Source organism: Geotrypetes seraphini, chromosome 1 (genome assembly GCF_902459505.1).
Source record: "Geotrypetes seraphini chromosome 1, aGeoSer1.1, whole genome shotgun sequence".
Classification (NCBI taxonomy): Eukaryota; Metazoa; Chordata; class Amphibia; order Gymnophiona; family Dermophiidae; genus Geotrypetes; species Geotrypetes seraphini.
This window is the reverse complement of record NC_047084.1, coordinates 483,928,761-483,950,120: the sequence shown is the minus strand read 5'-3', so window position 1 is coordinate 483,950,120 and position 21,360 is coordinate 483,928,761. Positions and strand designations below refer to the sequence as shown.

The 21,360-nt window shown below is 46.0% G+C and overlaps 1 protein-coding gene across 5 annotated transcripts in view; it reads right to left on the bottom strand.

Moving 5' to 3' along the window:
* UHRF2 (ubiquitin like with PHD and ring finger domains 2) overlaps positions 1–21,360 on the bottom strand; it is a 296,656-nt gene that overhangs the window by 257,298 nt on the left and 17,998 nt on the right. For all 5 annotated transcript variants that reach the window (XM_033925831.1, XM_033925842.1, XM_033925813.1 and 2 more), the window contains exon 2: positions 10,812–11,045. In XM_033925831.1, the coding sequence (XP_033781722.1) occupies positions 10,812–11,045 (234 nt within the window). The remainder of the gene's footprint in view (positions 1–10,811; positions 11,046–21,360) is intronic.

Below are 21,360 nucleotides of genomic sequence, written 5' to 3'. Positions count from 1 at the left end.
GCTGCTGTTTGCGGATGATCTTGAGAAATATTAAGATCCTGCAGAATCTTAGATATGAACGAAGACAACTCTTCCTAAGGAATAGCCAGAACGCCATGGGATCATCTGCATCTACCATTTACCTCAAAATGCACCCTAAATCGAACATTCAAGGGTATTATGGGACACTGCAAGGCCACCCACACATCACATACACTTCCCCCTCCCTATTCGCGGTTTCTGCACTCACGATTTCACATAATCGCGATTTTTTTGCTAGGGAGGGGGAAAATTAAAAAACCCATATTTTTTACCTCCCTGCCGCCTTCCCAGCCTTACCTGGTGGTCTAGCGGGCTTTCGGGGCAGGAGCGATCTTCCTACACTCCTGCCCCGTGCAGATCGCCCTGAGGAAATGACTGTAGGAAGTTCCCGTCGTAGTCTCGAGAGACTAAGGGAACTCACAGCAGCCATTTCCTCATGGCGATCTGCATGGGGCAGGAGCGTAGGAAGATCGCTCCTGCCCCGAAAACCCTCTAGACCACCAGGTAAGGCTGAGAAGGCAGAAGGGAGGTGGGGGTGGGTCAGAGCCGGATAATCGCGATTTTTCACCATTCGCGGTCCGGCTCTGCCCGTATCCCCCGCCAATAACGAGGGAGAAATGTATACACCCACAGTCTGAAAAAAAGAAGACAGAAAAAAAGTGGAGAAAAAGCCTCAGTTAAGCTTCATATGGCTAAAAAAACTACACTTATGTTTCTTCACTATATCAAAAACAGTGGTGAAAAAATGAGGCACAAAAGCAGCCCCCCCAAAAACACCTCACTTCCAGCACACCAAAATCTCACATATATTGTGTGAAAAAAGATTGCAGTCCAGAGGCACAGTCAGAAATATTTAAACTTGAGCAAGGAGCAGGGAAAAAGGAATAAAACTTAGCTGTCCATGAAGTCCCAGCTGTCTCCAATCAGGCTTGCTCCCAAGCCTCACTACCCGGGCTTCATGGGTAAACAGCCCACCCGACAGGGAAATCTCCGTTTCGCTCTTGCTGCGTCAGGAGTGAAAAACTTACTGCATCAAAGGCAATCCACCACGACCCTCCGTGCAAATCCTTCACAGATTTCACAATCAATGCAATGCTGGCGATGTGTCTTCTTTTTTATCAGACTGTGAGTATATATGTGATGTGTGGGTGGCCTTGCAGTGTCCCATAAGACCCTTGAATGTTCGATTTAAGGCGCATTTTGAGGTAAATGGTGATTGTTTGTGTCTCTATCCATAGTTAATCATCTGCATCCCCCACCAACGCTTCGTCCAATTCACCATCCGACAACTCCGTAGTCCCCGAATCCACCGGAGAGAGAGATCTATACCCAATTGAGGGTCCTCAGCCATCACGAGAATCACCCTGCAACATTTGGTTGCCTGCTGAATTAACCTCTCTTCCCCCTGTAGCTGGAGAACAGAGACTGGAGCTGACACCCGCAAAGGATCCCCGCTGGGCAGAACGGAACCTGCACTCTGCAACAGAAACACCCTTTAAAACGCGCCATGAAGGTAAGAGGGAGGGAGATGCTTGTACTGCGCGAGGGGTGCAGAAGGGCGATGGAAAGGAACATACGCTGAAAGGGAGTGGTGAGAGGGAAGACTGGTGGTGGAAAGGAAAGGAACAGATGCTGAAGGGAAATGGGCAAGAGGGAGTGGGGAGAAGACGCTGAAGGGAAATGGGCAAGAGAGAGTGGGGAGAAGATGCTGAAGGGAAATGGGCAAGAGAAAGTGGGGAGAAGACGCGGAAGGGAAATGGGGAACAGAGAGTGCGGAGAAGACGCTGGAAGGGAAGAAGACAGAGTTGCCAGACTAAGGGGGGAGCAAAGGGAAGAAGATGGGTGCCAGACAAATTGGGATGGGTGGGTGGAGGGAGAGATGGAAGGGAGAGGCACAGTAACAGAGCAAATGGAAGACGCAGAGAGAAGGCAGAGAGTAGATGGAAGGAATTGAATGAGGAGAAGATGAGGAAAGCAGAAATCAGACAACAAAGGTAAAAAAAAAATTTCTATTTATTTTCTTCTTTTTTTTTTTTTTTGCTTTAGGATAAAGTAGTATACTAGTTGTGTTGATAAAAATTTATAAACAAAGCCCTGCCAGCTGAACATCTCTTTCTCTAGTTCAGCAGCCAGAACTCTGATTTATAAGGAAGGAATAAGCTAAATATTGCAGTACTGAGGCTTATATGGATTAGAAAATTGAGCGGGGACAGAAATCCCACATGTCCCCACCAAAATCCCACCCGTCCCCATGAGGAATCCCTCCATCCCCATGAGGAATCCCCTCCGTCCCGCCTATCCCCCCATAAAAGTTACCTGTCCTTATAAAAAGCAGCAATTACTTCAGAAAATTTTGATTTTTTTTTAAGCCATAGTTTATTTAAACCAACAATAAAATACAATCATATTTTTAATACCCCCCTCCTTTCTAAAATAAATATTCTTAGTAATAATCCACGAGTCACAAAGCAAGGGTGCACCTAGGAAAAGGAAGCATCATAAACACTGCAGTGAGCATTAGAACATTAATATACCCATTTCTCAAGGGACCCTCGGCCACAAGAGGGCACCCGCTCAAACTCAGGGGCAAAAAATTTCATGGCGACACCAGAAAGTATTTCTTCAGAGAGAGTGGTTGATCATTGGAACAAGCTTCCAGTGCAGGTGATCGAGGCAGACAGCGTGCCAGACTTTAAGAATAAATGGGATACCCGTGTGGGATCCCTACAAGGGTCAAGATAAGGAAATTGGGTCATTAGGGCATAGACAGGGGGGTGGATAAGCAGAGTGGGCAGACTTGATGGGCTGTAGCCCTTTTCTGCCGTCATCTTCTATGTTTCTATGTTTCTATTGTTAAACTGAAGCCAGATTAATACAGATCGATCCTGCAAAGTCAACGCTAAAAAAATAGTTATTTTCATACATACAGAACACAACCTCCCTACTCCTCACACTGGCCCACTTACTTCCTTGTCACCATCACCACACTCTCCCTATCCCTGAACCTGTCACCATCATCTCTATACCCCCTTATGCCTGTTCCTGTCACCAGATTCTGTCCCTCCCCCTTCACCCCATCCAGCCTGCCACTTCACTCTCCCTACTTCTCTCTCTGCCCAAGGTGGAAGGCTATCACCTTGGCTGGCCTATCTGCCACCTTATTCTCTAGACACTTGTCATCCCATGCTCCATGTCACCATTGTCTCATTCTCCCTACCCCTCATGAGGGTCTTCACCTGTCCCTTTTGCTAGTTCTCATATTAGCCATATTGCCTGCTTACTTGTCTCTGCTATCTTGTGCGCCCCTCCCCCTCCTCTCCCTGTCACCTCACTCTCTCCCTTCATGCTAACTCTCTCTTTCTTCTCCTCACCTTGGCCTGCCTGTCACTTCCCTCTCCCTTCCCCCTAACTGTCCCCAACAATTCCAAGCCCACCCCTGCCTAACTTGTAGGCCAAATTGACTCTCCTCTCTTTCCTCCCCCACCTGTCACATGCATGCCAAGTCCCAGAATTCACCAAGCCTTCCCCCATCCCCCACCCTCACTAACCTGACTTCAGCAGCATCAGCCAGCTCCTGCCAAGTGGTTTGGCAGGGGGAGTAGGCCCTCTCCCAGCCAACCACACCAGTGCCCAAGAGCTGCAGCCACCTTCACCATGGCAGCGGGGATCTGTGAAGGGTTCTGGCCTGCCCCCCCCTCCGGCGGTCCTTCCTTTCTCTAGACCAGTGCCCACACTTATCCCGCGCAACTTTGCCTAGCTCAGGTGGGGGCAGGGCAGAACACAGCTGGGAGCCAGAGAGCCATCCCGTTCCTCGCTCGGGCAGCTGCACAAAGGCAATGAAAAGTGAAGTGCCACAGCTCCCCAGAAGCAGTAACCCAGCTGCCGGCTCTTCCTCATTTGGAGCTCATCACGTAGGCAGTAAGCTCAGCACAGGCACATATTGGTTCAGCTGCAGCACAATGGGCCAAACACAAACGACCTTAGAAATCTGAAGTCGTTTATGATTGGCCCGTTGTGCTGCACTTGAACCAATGTGTGCCTCTTCTGAGCTTACTACCTACATGATGAGCTCCATGCTTACATGACATGCTGCTGGTTCGTCGGGACTCGGAGCTCAGCGCAGCAATGGACCGGAAATAAGGTAGGCCTCGAGTCGGGATAGGAACCCCAGTTCCATCCCTGTGGGAGTCCCGTCGGCCTTGGAGGGGTCCCTGTGGGAATCACGATGATCTAGGAGGGATCCCAGCAGGATTCCCGCAGGATCCGCGGGATTCCTGTGATCCCCATTCCCGTGCAGACCTCTAGTATGGATGCTGCGGGGTCAGTAGTCGCAGGGAAAGGGCGGAGACAGTGGTGACAGGGCAGGGACAGGGACTGTGGTCATGGTGATGGGGAAAAATTTTTTCCCCGTGTCATTCTCTAGTTTTTATTATGAATTATATGGTGGGGGGAGGGGTCAGTGATCACTGGGGGAGTGTGTAGGGGTCTGTACTTTGTCCCTGATGTTATCTGATCACTTTGGATACCTTCTTGTGACTTAGACCTGGTTTTAGATGGCCTAAGTCACAATGTCCAAGTTCCGCCTAGGCAGTGTTAAACTTTTGGTTACACATGCAGTACAACTAAGTCTAGGATGGCCCATGTCCCGCCCAAATCCTACCCTCACCACTCCTCATAAAATGCCCCTTTTAGCTCTGGGCGAACTGCAGCACTTTGAAGGCCTAAGTCGTTTTTAGATATGTCTAAAACCTGGTTCGATTATCGGCACTTGGACTACTGGTATCATTGATGGACTAAGTGCCGATTTGGGCCGGTTTTTAGACATATTTCCATTTCGATTATGAGCCCCATAAGATTTTGGTGAGTAGAGAATTTATTTTAAACTATAAAAATAACTTGTAGTAAGAGACAGCAATGTTACTTACCGTAACAGTTGTTATCCAGGGACAGCAGGCAGCTATTCTCACTAATGGGGTGACGTGATCCAACGGAGCCCCAATGCGGACGCTTCTTTGAAGAAAAACTCGAAGTTTCGAGTCACCCACACCACGCATGCACAAGTGCCTTCCCGCCCAGACCAGGGCGCGTCTCCTCAGTTCAGATAGCTAGCAGAGAAGCCAACCCAGGGGAGGTGGGTGGGACGTGAGAATAGCTGCCTGCTGTCCCTGGATAACAACTGTTACGGTAAGTAACACTGCTTTATCCCAGGACAAGCAGGCAGGTATTCTCACTAATGGGTGACCTCCAAGCTAACCATAGTGGGATGGTGGGAGAGTTGGCAACTTAGGAGAATAAATTTTGTAATACTGTTTGGCCAAACTGTCCATCCCGTCTGGAGAAAGTATCCAGGCAATAGTGAGAAGTGATGGTATGAACTGAGGACCAAGTGGCAGCTTTACAAATCTCCTCAATCGGTGTCGATCTGAGGAAAGCCAAAGAAGCTGCCATAGCTCTGACCTTATGGGCTGTGATTTTTTTGGCAAGGGGCAATCCAGCCTGGGCATAGCAGAATGAGATGCAAGCCGCCATCCAGTTGGAGTCCCAACTTGTTCGGATTGAAGGAGATGAAAAATTGAGGAGCAGTTCTGTGAGGTTTGGTGCGTTCTAGGTAGAAAGCCAAAGCACGCTTACAGTCCAGAGTATGAAGAGCAGATTCTCCAGAGTGAGAGTGTGGTTTCGGAAAGAACACTGGCAGAACGATGGATTGGTTGAGATGAAATTCCGAGACAACTTTCGGGAGAAATTTTGGATGGGTGCGGAGGACCACCTTGTCATGATGGAAGACTGTAAAAGGCGGATCCACGACCAAGGCTTGGAACTCACTGACCCGTCGAGCGGAAGTAAGGCCAATGAGAAACACCACTTTCCAAGTGAGATACTTCAGGTCAGCCTTGTGAAGAGGTTCAAATGGAGATTTCATAAGCTGCGAAACATTGAGGTCCCAAACCACTGGAGGCGGTTTGAGGGGAGGATTGACATGGAAAAGTCCTTTCATGAATCTGGAAAACACAGGATGAGCAGACAGAGGTTTCCCTTTGTAGAGGCTGATAGAAAGCAGCGATTGCACTGAGGTGGACTCGTATGGAGGAAGACTTGAGGCCAGACTGAGACAGGTGCAAAAGGTAATCCAAAACTGAAGGCAAGGAGGAATGTTGAGGCTCCTGACGCTGAGAGACACACCAAAGAGAGAATCTAGTCCATTTTTGTTGGTAGCATTGCCTAGTAGCAGGCTTCCGTGAAGCTTCCAGGATGTCCCTCACCAGTTGGGAAAACTGTAGAGGGGTTACGTTGAGAGGAACCAAGCTGTCAGGTGTAGAGACTACAGGTTGGGATGAAGCAGAGATCCTTGATGCTGTGTAAGCAGAGATGGAAAAATTGATAGAGGGTATGGCTCCCTGCTGCTGAGTTGAAGTAGAAGGGAATACCAAGGTTGTCTGGGCCACCGTGGAGCAATCAGGATCATGGTGGCATGGTCTGACTTCAGATTGACCAGAGTCTTTGGAATGAGAGGAAATGGAGGAAATGCATATAGAAAGCGATTCGTTCAGTCCAGGAGGAATGCATCTGCCTCGAAGTGCTGAGGGGTGTACATCCTGGAGCAGAAGTGAGGCAGTTTGAAGTTGTGGGGGGCTGCAAAGAGGTCTATCTGAGGCGTTCCCCACAGAGAGAAAATGTGATGCAGGGGCGTGGAGTTGAGGGTCCACTCGTGAGGTTGTAGAAGACGGCTCAGGCTGTCTGCTAAGGCATTGTCCGCCCCCTGAATGTAGATCGCTCTGAGGAAGGTGTTGTTGCGAATCGCCCAATCCCACACCTTCAGAGCTTCCTGGCAGAGGGAGGCCGATCCCGTACCTCCCTGCTTGTTCACATAGTACATGGCAACCTGGTTGTCTGTGCGAATGAGATGTTGAAAGGTCTGGAAAGCGTTGAAAATCGCCCTGAGTTCCAGGAGATTGATGTGGCACTGGTGGTCCGTGCTGGTCCAATAACCCTGGGTGCGGAGGCCATCCAGATGGGCCCCCCAGGCATAAGTCGACGAGTCGGTCATGAGGACTTTCTGGTGATGGGGGGTGTGGAATAATAAGCCTCTGGATAGATTGGAGGAGAGCATCCACCAGCGAAGAGACTGTTGTAGAGCAGGAGTGACCCGGATGAGGCGAGTCGGAGGTTCGGACGTCTGAGACCACTGGGACGCCAGGGTCCATTGGGGAATCCTGAGGTGAAGTCTGGCAAGCGCAATCACATGAACTGTAGAGGCCATGTGGCCTAGAAGGACCATCATTTGTCTCGCTGAGATGGAGGTGCGAGAGGACACTGAGTGGCAGAGATGAAGGAGAGCATCCCTGCATGGGGGCGGGAGGAACGCTCTGAATTGGGTAGTATCCAGAATTGCTCCAATGAAGGGAAGAGTCTGGGAAGGTTGCAGGTGGGATTTGGGGAAGTTGATCTCGAATCCCAGATGTTGCAGTAACCAAATTGTCTTCTGGATCACGAGAGCGGCTCCCTGAGATGTGGAATCCTTGATGAGCCAATCATCCAGGTAAGGAAACACCTGGAGGCCATGGCTCCTGAGTGCTGCGGCCACCACAACCAGGCATTTGGTAAAGACTCTTGGTGATGAGGACAGGCCAAAGGGTAGCACTCAGTATTGGAGGTGAAGGTGTCCCACCCTGAATCTGAGATATTGATGGGAGGCTGGATGAATTGGAATGTGAGTGTAGGCCTCCTTGAGATCCAGTGAGCATAACCAGTCGTTCTGCTCGAGGAGGGGGTATAGTAATGCCAGGGTCAGCATGCAAAACTTTTCTTTGACCAAATATTTGTTGAGTACCCTGAGGTCCAAAATGGGTCGCAGGTCGCCCGTCTTCTTTGGAACAAGGAAGTATCAGGAGTAAAACCCCTTGTTCTGTTGGTCCTGGGGGACTGGTTTGACAGCCCCCAGCTGTAACAAGGCCTGAGCTTCCTGAAGAAGAAGGGCGGTCTGGATCAAGTTGGAAGGATACTCTCTTGGAGGGTGCTCCGGAGGAGCTTGGTGGAACTGAAGAGAGTATCCTTCTTTTATGATGGAGAGAACCCAGAGGTCTGTGGTGATAGTCGTCCATCGGTGGTAGAAATGACCTCCGATGGGTGGATTTACTGAGAAAGGGAGGAGATGTCCTCTTTGAGACAGTCAAAAGGGCTGGGGAGCCTTAGGTGCAGCAGGTGGCTGAGGCTTATGCTGGTGTTTCTGCGGGTGCTGTCTCTTCACAGGCTGTCTGCTGGGGGGGGCCTGTTTTGGAGGGTAGCGCCGCTGGTATACCAACGGCGGGCGAGGCTGGCGAGGAGGAGCAGGCCTGGGCTTCGGACGTAGGATGGACTGGAAGGATTGTTCATGGTCCGATAGCTTCTTGGTCACCACCTCGATGGATTCGTCGAAGAGGTTGGTGCCACGCAGGGAACGTTTGCGAGCCTGTCCTGGAGGTTGGGATCCATGTCGATGGTCCTCAGCCATGCCAGCCGGCGCATGGCCACTGAGCATGCTGTTGCCCGAGCCGTGAGCTCAAAGGCGTCATACAAGGACTGCATCAAATGTACCCAGAGCTGGGATAGCGAGGCCAGCGCTTCTTGGTACTCGAAGTGTGCCCTCGTGTCCACGTAGGGCATAAACTTCTGGAATACCGATAGGAGGAACTCTAAGTATGTTGTGAAGTGGAAGTTGTAGTTCAGAACTCTCAAGGCTATCATGGAGTTCTGGTACACTCTCCTGCCGAATCGGTCCATGGTTTTCCCTTCTCTGCCAGGCGGGACGGCAGCGTAGACCTGGGAGGGATGGGATCGCTTCAATGATGACTCTATCAACAGGGACTGGTGGGAGAGTTGAGAGCTGTCGAACCCTTTGCGATGGATCGTGCGGTACCAGGTGTCCAGTTTACTCGGGACAGCAGGAATAGAGTAAGGTGTCTCGAGGCATCGAGCGAAGGTCTGTTCCAGAAGCTTGTGCAACAGAAGCTTAAGGGACTCAGCGGGTGGTTGAGGGAGGCGCATAGTCTCCAGGTATTCCTTTGAGAATTTGGAACCCGTGTCCAATGGTATGTCCATGTCCTCAGCCATCTGTCAGAGGAACGAGGAGAAGGACAGTTGGTCTGCCGTTGCCTGGCTCCGTGATGGGCTCGATGAGGTCAAGGCTTCCGGGACTGCTGGGGACAGGGATCGAGATGGTGAGAAAGATCCTATTGTGTCCTCGAGTTCTGGCATCGGTGGAGGTGAATACTCCAGGTATGCTTGTTTCCGCCGAGGCGAGGCATGCCTGGATGAATGTCTCGAGGAATGCCTCGATCGGTGTCAAGAGGTTGGCCTTGATGGACGGGGCGAGGTAGGCTTCGTTGAGGCCCCCAGGTAGTGGATGGGGCTGGAAGCGGTTGATCAAAGCAGGGGTTGCTGCCGTAGAGGATCGAACCCCGTCGGGGTGATCGGTTCCAATGGAGGCATTCGCAAAGACTCTGCTCCGTGCATTGAATGAATCAGCTCCAACGGAGGCACTCGCAAAGACTCTGCTCCTTGCATCGAGTGCGTCGGTTCCAAAGGTGGCATGGGCAAAGACTCTGCTCCTTGTGATGCATGCATTGTTGCCAGACCGGACACTCGCAGAGACTCTGCTCTCTGTTGAAAGTGTGTTCCCCACTGAGGCACTGGAGGCGGCTCGACGGCTGGATTTGGGAGAGAAGCTGAGGCCCCATCGTGGTAAAGAGCTCGATGAAGTGCTACTGTAGCATGGTCTGGAACGAGGCCGGCAAGGATGGATCCGCATCTGAAATAGGACCACCTGTGCGGGCCTCGCATTCCCTCGGAGCAGCGTATGCGTGCTTGGACTTCGAGGCCTTGGGCACTTTCAACACGACTGGGGGAATGGGCTGCTGGGCTACCTGACTTGAGGAGGTTGAGGAAGGCATCGCAGCAGGCGCTGGAGTCTGAGCCGGGACAAACGAGGCGGGCTTGTTGAGACTCGGCGCCGCAGAGGTGGAAGACTGTGGGGCTGCGGATGATGTCGAAGGTGCGGGTCCCTTTGAGGTCGACGGCTCCGTCGAGGACTCCATGAAGAGCAATTCCCACAGGACGCAACGGCGCTTGAAAGCACGTGCAGTGAGTGTGGAGCAAGGCCGGCACGATTTCGGGATGTGTTCAGGCCCGAGACACCGAACACAGTGTTGATGAGGGTCCGTTAGCGAAATTGCGCGCTGGCACTTGTCACACTTTTTAAAACCGGTGATAGGCCGGGACATAGGCCGAAAAAGCTCCGCCACAAGATCGAAGCCACGGGGCTGCGGCCACGTGGCCTGCCCGGTCGAACGGTACGAAGAAATTTTTTTTTAAACAATAAAACACGATGAAAATCAGCGATTACGATCAATTAAAATCAAACCCGCGGACTTAGAAGGCACAAGCAAAGGAACTTTGCGCAGAGTCGAAGACGGACTTCTCGGCTCCGCAAAATAGTAAGAACTGAGGAGACACGCCCAGTGCATCGGGCGGGAAGGCACTCGCGCATGCACGGTGCGGGCGACACGAAACTTCGAGTTTTCTTCAAAGAAGCGTCCGCATTGGGGCTCCGTTGGATCACGTCACCCATTAGTGAGAATACCTGCCTGCTTGTCCTGGGATAAAAAAAGTTACCTGATTTTGCTTCACATAGCAAAATACAAAGGAAAAGCTCATTATATAAATTTTTTCCAGATTTCTGAAATGGTACCAAATAATTTTAGTGCATCACTGTCACTGGAATCATTAAAAGATAACGCTTCAAAAGGTACACCTACCTTAAATAGCCCAATTCCTGGATCAATGAGAAATGCACGAGCAGATGTTGAAGGCTGATTGAAAGATATGCTGATTCTGGCTTTGTTTTTAATGATAGCATTATGACAGGGATTAATGTTGACTTCATTCTCTTGTAAGGAAGTAGAAGGATCATCTGATTGGGAACGTATCAATAGCTGGACGATATCATTCAATCCTACATTGTAATCAAATAAAGTATGTCCATCTTCAAGCTATGAAGAAACAGAGTAAATAGTTTTTGAAAACAGTGCAAAGAAACAAAGCAGAATTATTGCAATCACATCTTTGATCATTTTTTATTTTATCTTTTTATATATTTCTGACTTGCCCTATCACTATAGTTCAAGATGTGATACAGCAAACATGAAATAAACAGTTACAATAATACATAACAAATAGTCCCCCCTCTTTTACTAACACATAGTGCAGGTTTTAGCGCCGGCAGCAGCAGTAACTGCTTCGACGCTTATAGGAATTCTATGAGTATCGAAGCAGTTACTGCTGCTGCAAGTGCTAAAACCCGCGCTATGCATTAGTAAAAGAGGGAGACTATTAAGTACATCAAACCAGAGACGTATAATAACACAGGTCAACACATCATTATCATCAGCGTTAATGTTGGGTGGGTTTTGTAGCATTTTTTATGCTGATTTCAAATCTGTGTTTAGTTTTTCACTAGCACGTCACATTTTTGTGATGAGGTTCATTATATATAATTATAAACGTTAATTGGGCATTAATCATGCATTTATAGGATAAACATATAAGGAGGGTTAACAACAGTTGTCTTTATTTTTTATGCTACAGACATTATTTACGGTGATTAATATCAGTCTTTATCATGCCAAGAAATTGTACTAATCATCCAGATAGTTTCTGTTACATTTGTGGTTCATTCACGATGAAAGCACAATGTTGCCCAATTACCGTAGATCTGAAGAATGTATACAAATTGTACTTTGGCTGTCCACTGGTTGACCAAGATAAGTCTTGGGCTCCACATATCATCTGTACCAGTTGTTCCAACGGACTTCGTGACTGGCTCAATCGATGAAAGGCAGCGATGTCATTTGCAATCCCAATGATTTGGAGAGAACCGCAAGACCATATTAAAGATTGCTATTTTTGCCTTGTGAACAAGTGGATTATCAGCTAAAACTAAGCACAAAATTATAAATCCTACTCTGGATTCTGCTATTAGGCCTGTTCCTCATGATGACTCACTGCCTGTCCCTGTATCTCCACAAGATGGACTTGCTTCTGTGGAACATGATGAGGAATGTGATGATGATGCTGTAGCAGCTGGTCACAATCCAGAATTATCTGATCCTGATTATGTGAATAATGAAGATTCAGAACCAGAGACCTTTACACAAGCTGAGCTCAATGATCTTATTCGTGATCTAAATCTTTCAAAAGAAAAAGCAGAACTTCTTGCTTCAAGGCTTAGACAAAACCACTGGCTTGCAAAAGATGCTAATATAACTCATTATAGAAAAAGGAATCATAACAACATTCTTCACTGTAAATGGCTCATTGTGCTTTTGTCATGACATCAACGGGCTCTTCAACAGTTTGTCACAAGTGCATTGTCCAGATGAATGGCGTATCTTTATTGATTCTTCACAGAGAAGCTTGAAGTTAGTGTTACTGCACAACAGAAATTCCAAACCAAATATACCAATTGCCCATTCAAGTTTCAAGTTTATTATAAATTTGATTAATCGCTTATCGATGTACAAATCAATAAAATTATAAATTTTTAGGGGGGAAACAAAACAAATGATTAGAACCAACCTTACAAAACATATTGAAACAAAAGGAAAGGATGGGAAGAGAAATACAAGTTGTTGATAGTAAATAAGACACGTATGGGAAAAAACAATAGGAGGGGAGAGAGCAATGTACTTCAAAAAAGTTATGAAATAGGATTCAATTGAGGCTCCTAATCAGGCTTTCTAGCTATCAAATGCATCCTTAAAAAGAAAGCTTTTTAGCTTGCTCTTAAATCTATCTAGATTGCGTTCTTCCCTTACATAAATAGGGAGGGAATTACATGTTTGGAGGGCTGTGACAGAAAAGATGAATTGCCGCCATGTATTAATGATTTTGAGTGAGGGAACTATTGATAGATGTTGGTCGTTTGACCTCAGTAATCTTGTTGAGGTGTAGGGAATCAATAGTTTATGAATAAAAGTGGGATTTTTGTAAAGAAGAGATTTAAGAGTTAGTAGACTTAATTTATATGTTATGCAGTGAGCAACTGGGAGCCAATGCGCTTTCTTAAGGAGAGGTGTCACATGATCGAATTTCTTAGCTTTCATTATAGGTTTAATTGAAGCATTTTGGATAATCTGTAAACGTCTGATTTCATTTTGTGCTATTCCCTTGAATAGAGCATTACAATAATCGATTTTTGAAATTACCCCAAAGAATGAATTAATATGTTAAGTGATTTTCGACATAAGAATTTTGAAACTGAAAGAATTTGACGTAATCTGAAGATGAAAAAAGTTGATTTAACGATACTACTAATGTGGTCATGATAAGTTAGTTTATAATCAAAAATAACCCCTAGGATCTTAATGCTACTGATCGACTGTAAGGTGGAACTCTTGATAGTGATTGGAAAATTGAGCTTAGGACCATCTTTCCAGGGAAAGAGCATAACATTTGATTTATTAACATTGAGAGCTAATCTGTTAGCATCGAGCCATTGGTGAATCTGTTTAAGTTTCTTATTGATTGCTATTGTTTCAAGAGGGTTATTGGAGTCTAGCGGATGTAAAAGCTGAATATCATCTGCGTAAGCGAATACATTAAAACCAATAGATTGGTAGAGTCATCAAGGGTGCAAGAAAAATATTGAACAAAAGTGGTGAGAGAATGGACCGTTGGGGAATACCACGTGTTGCCGAGAAGCTTTCTGAAGTTGTATTATTAAAGGACACAATCGAGGAGCGATTAGCGAAATAGGATCTAAACCAAGAAAGGACCTGATCCATGATGCCAATAGACTGCAGTCTATCTAAAAGAAGGTTGTGGTCAATTGTTTCAAAAGCGGATGAAAGATAATAGAAATTAGGAGAACATATTTATGATGATCCAGATAGTAAAGTATGGAGGTAGACATGCCAATCAACAAATGTTCTGTAGAGTGATGCTGCCTGAAGCCTGTTTGATTTGGGTGTAAAATGTTGGGTTTTTTCTATGAACTCCGATATTTCATTGAATACCACCTTCTCAGTCAGCTTTGCTAAGAAGGGGATATTTGCAATTGGTTTGTAATTTGATTTATCCTCAGGACTAGTTTTATGATTCTTAATAATGGGAGAAATAATCATTTCCTTCCAGGCTTTGGGCATAATGCTTTGCTGAAGACTTTCATTAATTAAGGTGAGGATGAAAGGACCGAAAATTGAAAAATATCTTTTAAGGATGAAGGGAGGGATTGTTTCAACTTGGAAACCCTTAATATTAATGGTCTTAATGAGGGATTAAATCTCCCTAAGTTTTGGTAGGTTGAATTGTGAGCATTTTGAGGATAGTGACCTTAGCTCAGTTTGCTCTTGATCTAATATTGTATGCTGATTTAAGGTAAGATTTTTCCTGATGTTATTAACTTTGTCTATAAAATAAGTTGCAAGTTCCTGGGCAGTGTGCAGGATGTTGATTATCTGATTTTGCCTTTTGCTTGTAGAAGTTATCGATTTTGCTCATCTAAAGGAGTCTTATGAGAATATGAAGAATTTACTAGGAGCAATCAGTTATAAAACACACCAGTGGAACATCTGTTGTGATCTGAAAGTCATTGGCATGCTAATGGGAATGCAAGGAGGATTCACTAAATACTGCTGTTTCCTGTGCTTGTTGGATAGCAGATCTACAGCTGAACATTATGTCAACTGTGTCTGGCAGCTGAGGGATATGTATAACCCAGGGACAAGCAGTGTGAAATTTATGCCATTGGTGGATCCTCAAAAAATATTTCTTCCACCTCTTCATATCAAGCTGGGGTTGATGAAAAACCTGGTAAAGATCATGGGTAAAGCAAACTCGCCAGGTTTTTAATATCTTGCTAAGATATTTCCAAAAATCAGCACTGCAAAACTGAAGGAAGGGATACTTACAGGACCACAGATCAAGTCTGTTATGCAGGATGAAGATTTTAAGCAATCTCTCTCAGCAGCTGAGCTTGAAGCTTGGGAGGCATTCAAGTGGTTAGTGGAAAACTTTCTGAGCAACCATAAGTCTCCTTCATACAAGGAAGGAGTTCAGAATTTCTTTGACTCATTTCAGAAACTTGGCTGTTGCATGTCATTAAAAATACACTTTTTGCACTCACATCTTGACTTTTTTCCAGAAAATCTTGGTATGGTGAGTGACGAGCAAGGAGAACATTTTCACCAGGACATTCAGTTAATGGAGCATCACTACCAAGGTTTATGGAACGATAGTATGATGGCTGACTACTGCTCGATGTTGTGCCGTGACAATCCAGACACAACTCACAAAAAGAAATCATACTCTAAGCATTTTTGAAGAAATATTGGTTGCTAAGTGGCACAGTCCTGTATAATTATGCTATGCTGTGTGCATATTTGACTTCGGACCGAAGATACTGCAACATTTCTTTAAGTTGATGCTGCAATTCTTAAAACCCTATATACTAAAACGCTATAAACTAACAATAGTTATAACTTTAAAAGTTAACGTGACTGAAAAAAAACTAATAACAGATCTAAAATCAGTGTGAAAAACTGATTTAGAAAAATGTGCTGTGTTGTCAGATGATTCCAAAAAAAGTTTGTTTTGTTGCTTTGTGTAATGAATTACTACTACTTCCCATAATCACCACCACATGCCTGTTGGAAAAGATGGGTCTGCCTTTACAAAATGCCCCCACATTCTACAGCAGTGTTTCTCAACTCGGTCCTGGAGTACCCCCTTGCCAGTCAGGTTTTCAGGATATCCACAATGAATATGCATGAAAGGAATTTGCATATAATAGAGGCAGTGTATGCAATCAAGTTTATGCATATTCATTGTGGATATCCTGAAAATCTGACTGGAAAGGAAATCTGACTGGCAAGGGGGTATTCCAGGACCAAGTAGAGAAACACTGTTCTACAGAAAACAATTCAAGAGGAAGTGTATTCCTTGTGTGGGAAGTATACACAGAGAAAGCCCCGACTTTCATCATTTTCAGTCTACCAACAGTGGGCAGTGTATCATCATATGTATTTGCAGACAAGACCGTATAGGGAAAAAAAGGAATAAGGTTACAATGTAGAAGCCAAATAGGCTGAAACAGGGTCCTGAGCCACCATAAAATAACAGTATCTTGTATTTAATTCTAAATTCATTTGAGAACCACATCCTCAAAATAGCCCCCCACCCCCAAGGCCACTGGTGCGCTTCCACATCCCCCCCCGCTCACCAGCAATTCCCCCCCCCCCGCTCACAAACTTGCCCCCCCTCGAGAACGCCCACCCAAACTGAAGCCTTACTCCCATCTGGCACTGGCACGCAGCACCAGCCCACAAGAGGTGAAGGTGCTAGTCCGAAGATCGTGCTGCTTGCCGGACTGGGCTTTGAGCATCTGCGCATGCTCAAGGCCTTCTGGCTCCTGCCTCTCTCTGAGATAAAATATTTCTTCACACATCATGTAATTAAACTCCAGAATGCGTTGCTGCAGAATGTGGTAAAATCAGTTAGCATAGCAGGGTTTAAAAAATTTCCTAAAAGAGAAGTTCATAGACCATTATTGAGATGGCTTGGGGAAATCCACTGCTTATTCCTAAGATAAGCAGCACAAAATCTATTTTACTACTTGGGACCTGGGTTGGCCACTATTGGAAACACGATACTGGGCTTAATGGACTTTCGGTCTGTCCCAGAAAGGCAATTCTTATGTTCTATTATATCACATGTCCCATCAAAATCCTTGCAGATTATGAAACTACACTTTATATTTTTATCTTATTTTCCATTCTTTTTTTAAGCTTTATGAACACAGAGAAAAGGAAGCAGGCACATTCTAGGGAAAACTCCCCATACCAAAGTCTTCCAGAACAGGTAATCAATTGGTATGACAGGATTCAAGGAAAAGAAGGTATGACTATATTTCATCTCTCTTTTCATCCCTGCCATACCAATTCAGACAAGCAGGATATATCCAAGCCATATCCTGCTGGCAGTGGCATAGCTAGGAAAGCACAGTTACTTACCATTACAGGTGTTATCCAGAGACAGTAGTGGGTGACGTCACTGACTGAGCTCCGGTACAGACACTTTAAAAGTGCATCACCACTTTAAGACTTTCAGAAAGTTTGCGATAGCCTGCACCGCACATGCGTGAGTGTCTTCCCGCCCAACTTAGGTGCGCAGTCCCTCAGTTCAGTAAGCCAGCTAAGAAGCCAACCAGGGGAGATGGGTGGGTTGTGAGAATATCTGCCTGCTGTCCCTAGATAACACCTGTTATGGTAAGTAATTGTGCTTTAATCCCGGGACATGCAGGCAGCATATTCTCACATGTGGGTGACCTCCAAGCTAACCAGAATGGGATGGTGGAAGTATTAGCCTTTAGGAAAATAATTTTTGTAATACTGACTGGCTGAAGTGCCCATCCCTTCTGGAAAAAGATTCCAGGCAGTAATGTAAGGTGAATGTATGAACCAAGGACCAAGTAGCAGCTTTGCAGATTTCGTCAATAGGGGGTAGATCATAGGAAAGCTACTGAAGCTGCCATAGCTCTAACTTTAAGAGCTGTGACATGACTCTCCAGTTGCAGACCAACCTGAGAGTAACAGAACGATATGCAGGAAGCCAACCAGTTGGAAATCGGATGCCCCAACTTGTTTGCTTTTAAATCCTAGAACGGTGGATTCTGCAATAACCTCCTCTGGGAGAGCATTCCAGGTGTCCACCACTCGTTGCATGAAGCAGAACTTCCTGATATTTGACCTGGACCTGTCCCCCCTTAGCTTCAGTCCATGTCCTCTTGTCCGTGTCACATTGGACATTGTAAATATTTTTTTTTCCTGCTCTATTTTGTCGATTCCTTTCAGTATTTTGAAAGTCTCAATCATATCCCCTCGCAGTCTCCTTTTCTCTAGGGAGAACAATCCCAGCCTCCTCAATCGTTCCTCGTATTCAAAGTTCTCCATACCTTTTACCAGCTTTGTCGCTCGTCTCTGCACCCTCTCCAGCAGTTTTATATCCTTCTTTAGGTTGGGAGACCAATGTTGGACACAGTATTCCATGTGTGGTCTGACCATTGCTCTATAGAGCGGCATTATAACTTTCTCCAATCTACTCACGATTCCCTTCTTTATGATGCCTAACATTCTATTTGCTTTCTTTGCCGCTGCCACGCATTGTGCCGATGGTTTCAGGGTCTTATCTATCAGTACACCCAGATCTTTTCTTGTTCACTCTTACCCAGGGTTACACCTAACATTCTATATTCGTGTTCCTTGTTCTTTCTGCCTAAATGCATTGCTTTGCACTTTTCCACATTAAATTTCATCTGCCATTTCTCTGCCCATTTCTCTAACTGACATAAGTCCCTCAGCTGCAGTCAACCCGAGAGATACCAAGCTGTCTGTCGGGTGTAGAGGTTGAAGTAGCAGTGCACCTTGACTCTGCATAAGAAGAGATGGAAATATCAGCAGAGGAATGGGTTCCCTGGAACTGAGTTGAAGTAGAAGGGAGAACCAAGGTTGTCAAGGCCACCAAGGAACTATGAGAATCATGGCGGCTGACTCTTGCTGGACTTTGAAAAGAGTCCTGAGAATGAGCAGAGTAGGTGGAAATGCACAGAGAAACTTGCGTGTCCAATTCAGCAGAAATGTATCCGCTTCCAGACAGTGAGGAGAGTAAAGCCTGGGGCAGTTTGTTGTTGTGGGGAAGATGCAAACAAGTCCACTTGGGGAATGCCCCACTGAGCGACGGTGGGATGGAGAGCTGCAGAGTTGAGCATCCATTCGTGAGGTTGAATAATTCTGCTGAGCTTGTCCGCTAAGCAATTCCGATCTCCATGAATGTAGACTGCTCTCAGGTAGATGTTTCGAGTAGTCACCCACAGCTAAACCTTCCTGACAAAGAAGGAGAGATCATGTGCCTCCTTGCTTGTTGATATAGTACATCACTACCTGATTGTCCATGCGAAGTAGGAGGACTTGATTCTCTATGAGATGCTGAAAAGCTCTGAGAGCATTGTATATCGACCCGAGTTCTAGCTTGATGTAGAACTTCTATTCTTTGATGGACCAATGACCTTGGGTTTGTAGACCATCTAGATGTGCCCCCCAGGAGGCATGTGAAACAAGAGTCCCCTGGAGAGACTGGACGAAATCATCCACCACTGTAGCGATTGTCGAAGAGATGATATAACAAAAATATGTTGTGAGAGAGGACCCGTCGCTTGGGACCATTGAGAGGCTAAGGCCCATTGAGGTATTCTGAGATGGAGCCTCGCCAAAAGGAGTCATGTGGACTACAGATGCCATATGGCCTAGAAGAACCATCATTCGTCTGGCTGATATGGACTGGAACTGATCCACTTGATCTGAATCAGAGCATCCTGATGATTCTGGGGAAGGAATGCTCTCATTAACGTGGTGTCGAGAATTGCTCCTATAAATTGAAGCCTTTAAGATGGTAGAAGCTGCGACTTGGGAAAGTTGATCTCGAAACCCAAGTGCTGGAGAAAAGAGATGGTGCGATTTGTTGCTAGCACAATTTGCTGAGAAAACAGGTCTTTGATGAGCCAGTCGTCTAGACTGGGAAACACCTGAAGACCACAAGGCCACTGCCACTACAATTAGATACTTTGTGAAGGCTCTGGGAGAAGATGCCAGACCGAATGGTAGGACTTTGTATTGGTAGTGATAGGAAGCCACTTGAAAGGAAAAATTATGTTCTTACCTGTTCATTTTCTTTCCCTTAGACGCAGCAGATGAATCCAGAGACCAATGGGATAGCACACATCTACCAGCAGGTGGAGATAGAGAAACTGATTAACAGGTGGTCTCATTGACTGGCACTCCTCCTGTCTCTCCAGTATAGCTCCTTGCCCAAGCATCCGTAACCATCAATAGGCATAGCATGGAAAAAAAAAAAAAAAAACTTCTTTCCCATAACAAATCTCAAAAGGCAATAATACAGAATACAACCCTCAATAATAACAAACTTCGAAAGTTGCAAAAGAAAAAACCGACAGACAATATCCAGAAAGGGTGGGGCTCTGGATTCATCTGCTGCGTCTAAGGGAAAGAAAATTAACAGGTAAGAACATAATTTTTCCTTCCCTAGCAATAGCAGCAGATGAATCCAGAGACCAATGGGATGTAGCAAAGCAATCCTCAATCTGGGTGGGAAGCAAACGCCGCCTCTGCAACAATTGACGCACTAAACACATCTACCGCATGCGCCCCCACATCCAACCAGTAATGCTGAGAGAAAGTACTTTCGGAAGACCAAGTAGCCGTGGGACAAAACTCCTCAAAGGAAAAAACTCTGGACCGAGTCCAAGAAGTCTGATTGAATGGTCATGAAGTTATTTCGCCAACCGCTTCCCTGCCATCAAGCAAGCGTAAAGAATGTCCTCCTGGACCCATCAAGCAATGGAGGCTTTGGACGCCCCACATGTTTGAGGCATCCCTTGAAGAATACAAAAAGGTGATCTAAACAACTAAAAGTCATTAGAAACCTTGCTCGCGGAGAATGCTAAGCACTTTCAAAAAATGCAGTGAATAAAAGCACGTCTCCCCATTTCTCCTCCCAGGAAGAAGGAAGGAAAAGTGAGCGTGTCATAAAAGAAAAGATGACACCTCCTTGGAAAGAATTGTGGTACCATCCGAACTGATACCCCAGATTTTGGAAATCAGAAATAGGAATCCCAGCTGAACAAGGCCTGCAACTCGGAAAACTGCAGAGCCGAAATCATGGCCACAAGAAACCCCGTGTTCAACGGCACAAGGAGGAAATGAAGCCTTCGGTAAACTGCGAAGAAGTACCTGAAGATTGTACTCCGGACAGGGCTTTCTAAGAAGTGTACAAATATACCGTATTCCATTTAGGAACTGAACTACATGAAGCTGAGAAGTAATCGAAGAGCAATATACCTAGCCCTTGTAACAAGCTAAGAATGGCACTTGAAGCTGAAGGGAATTGAACGCTAAGCCCTCGGCAATACACCTGTGCCAAAAAGGAACTCTGGAAGGGTGCAAATGTTGAGAAGTATCCAAGAAAGGAAAAACCTCCAAAAGGAAGCAGAAGCCACAGGTGAAGACGTCTTTAGCGCCTGGATAAGAGAAGAAACAACCTGCTTCGCATAACCCTTACACATCAGTCATGACTTCTCAAAAGCTAGGTCATAATACCAAAGTAGTACGAATATCCATGTTGATCGGACCCTAGGTGAGCAAATCCGGAGATACCAGGAAACTTCTTAGTCCGGCTGTTGAAAGACTCATCAAATCCGCATAGCAAGGATGGCGCAGCCAAGCCAGAGATTCTACA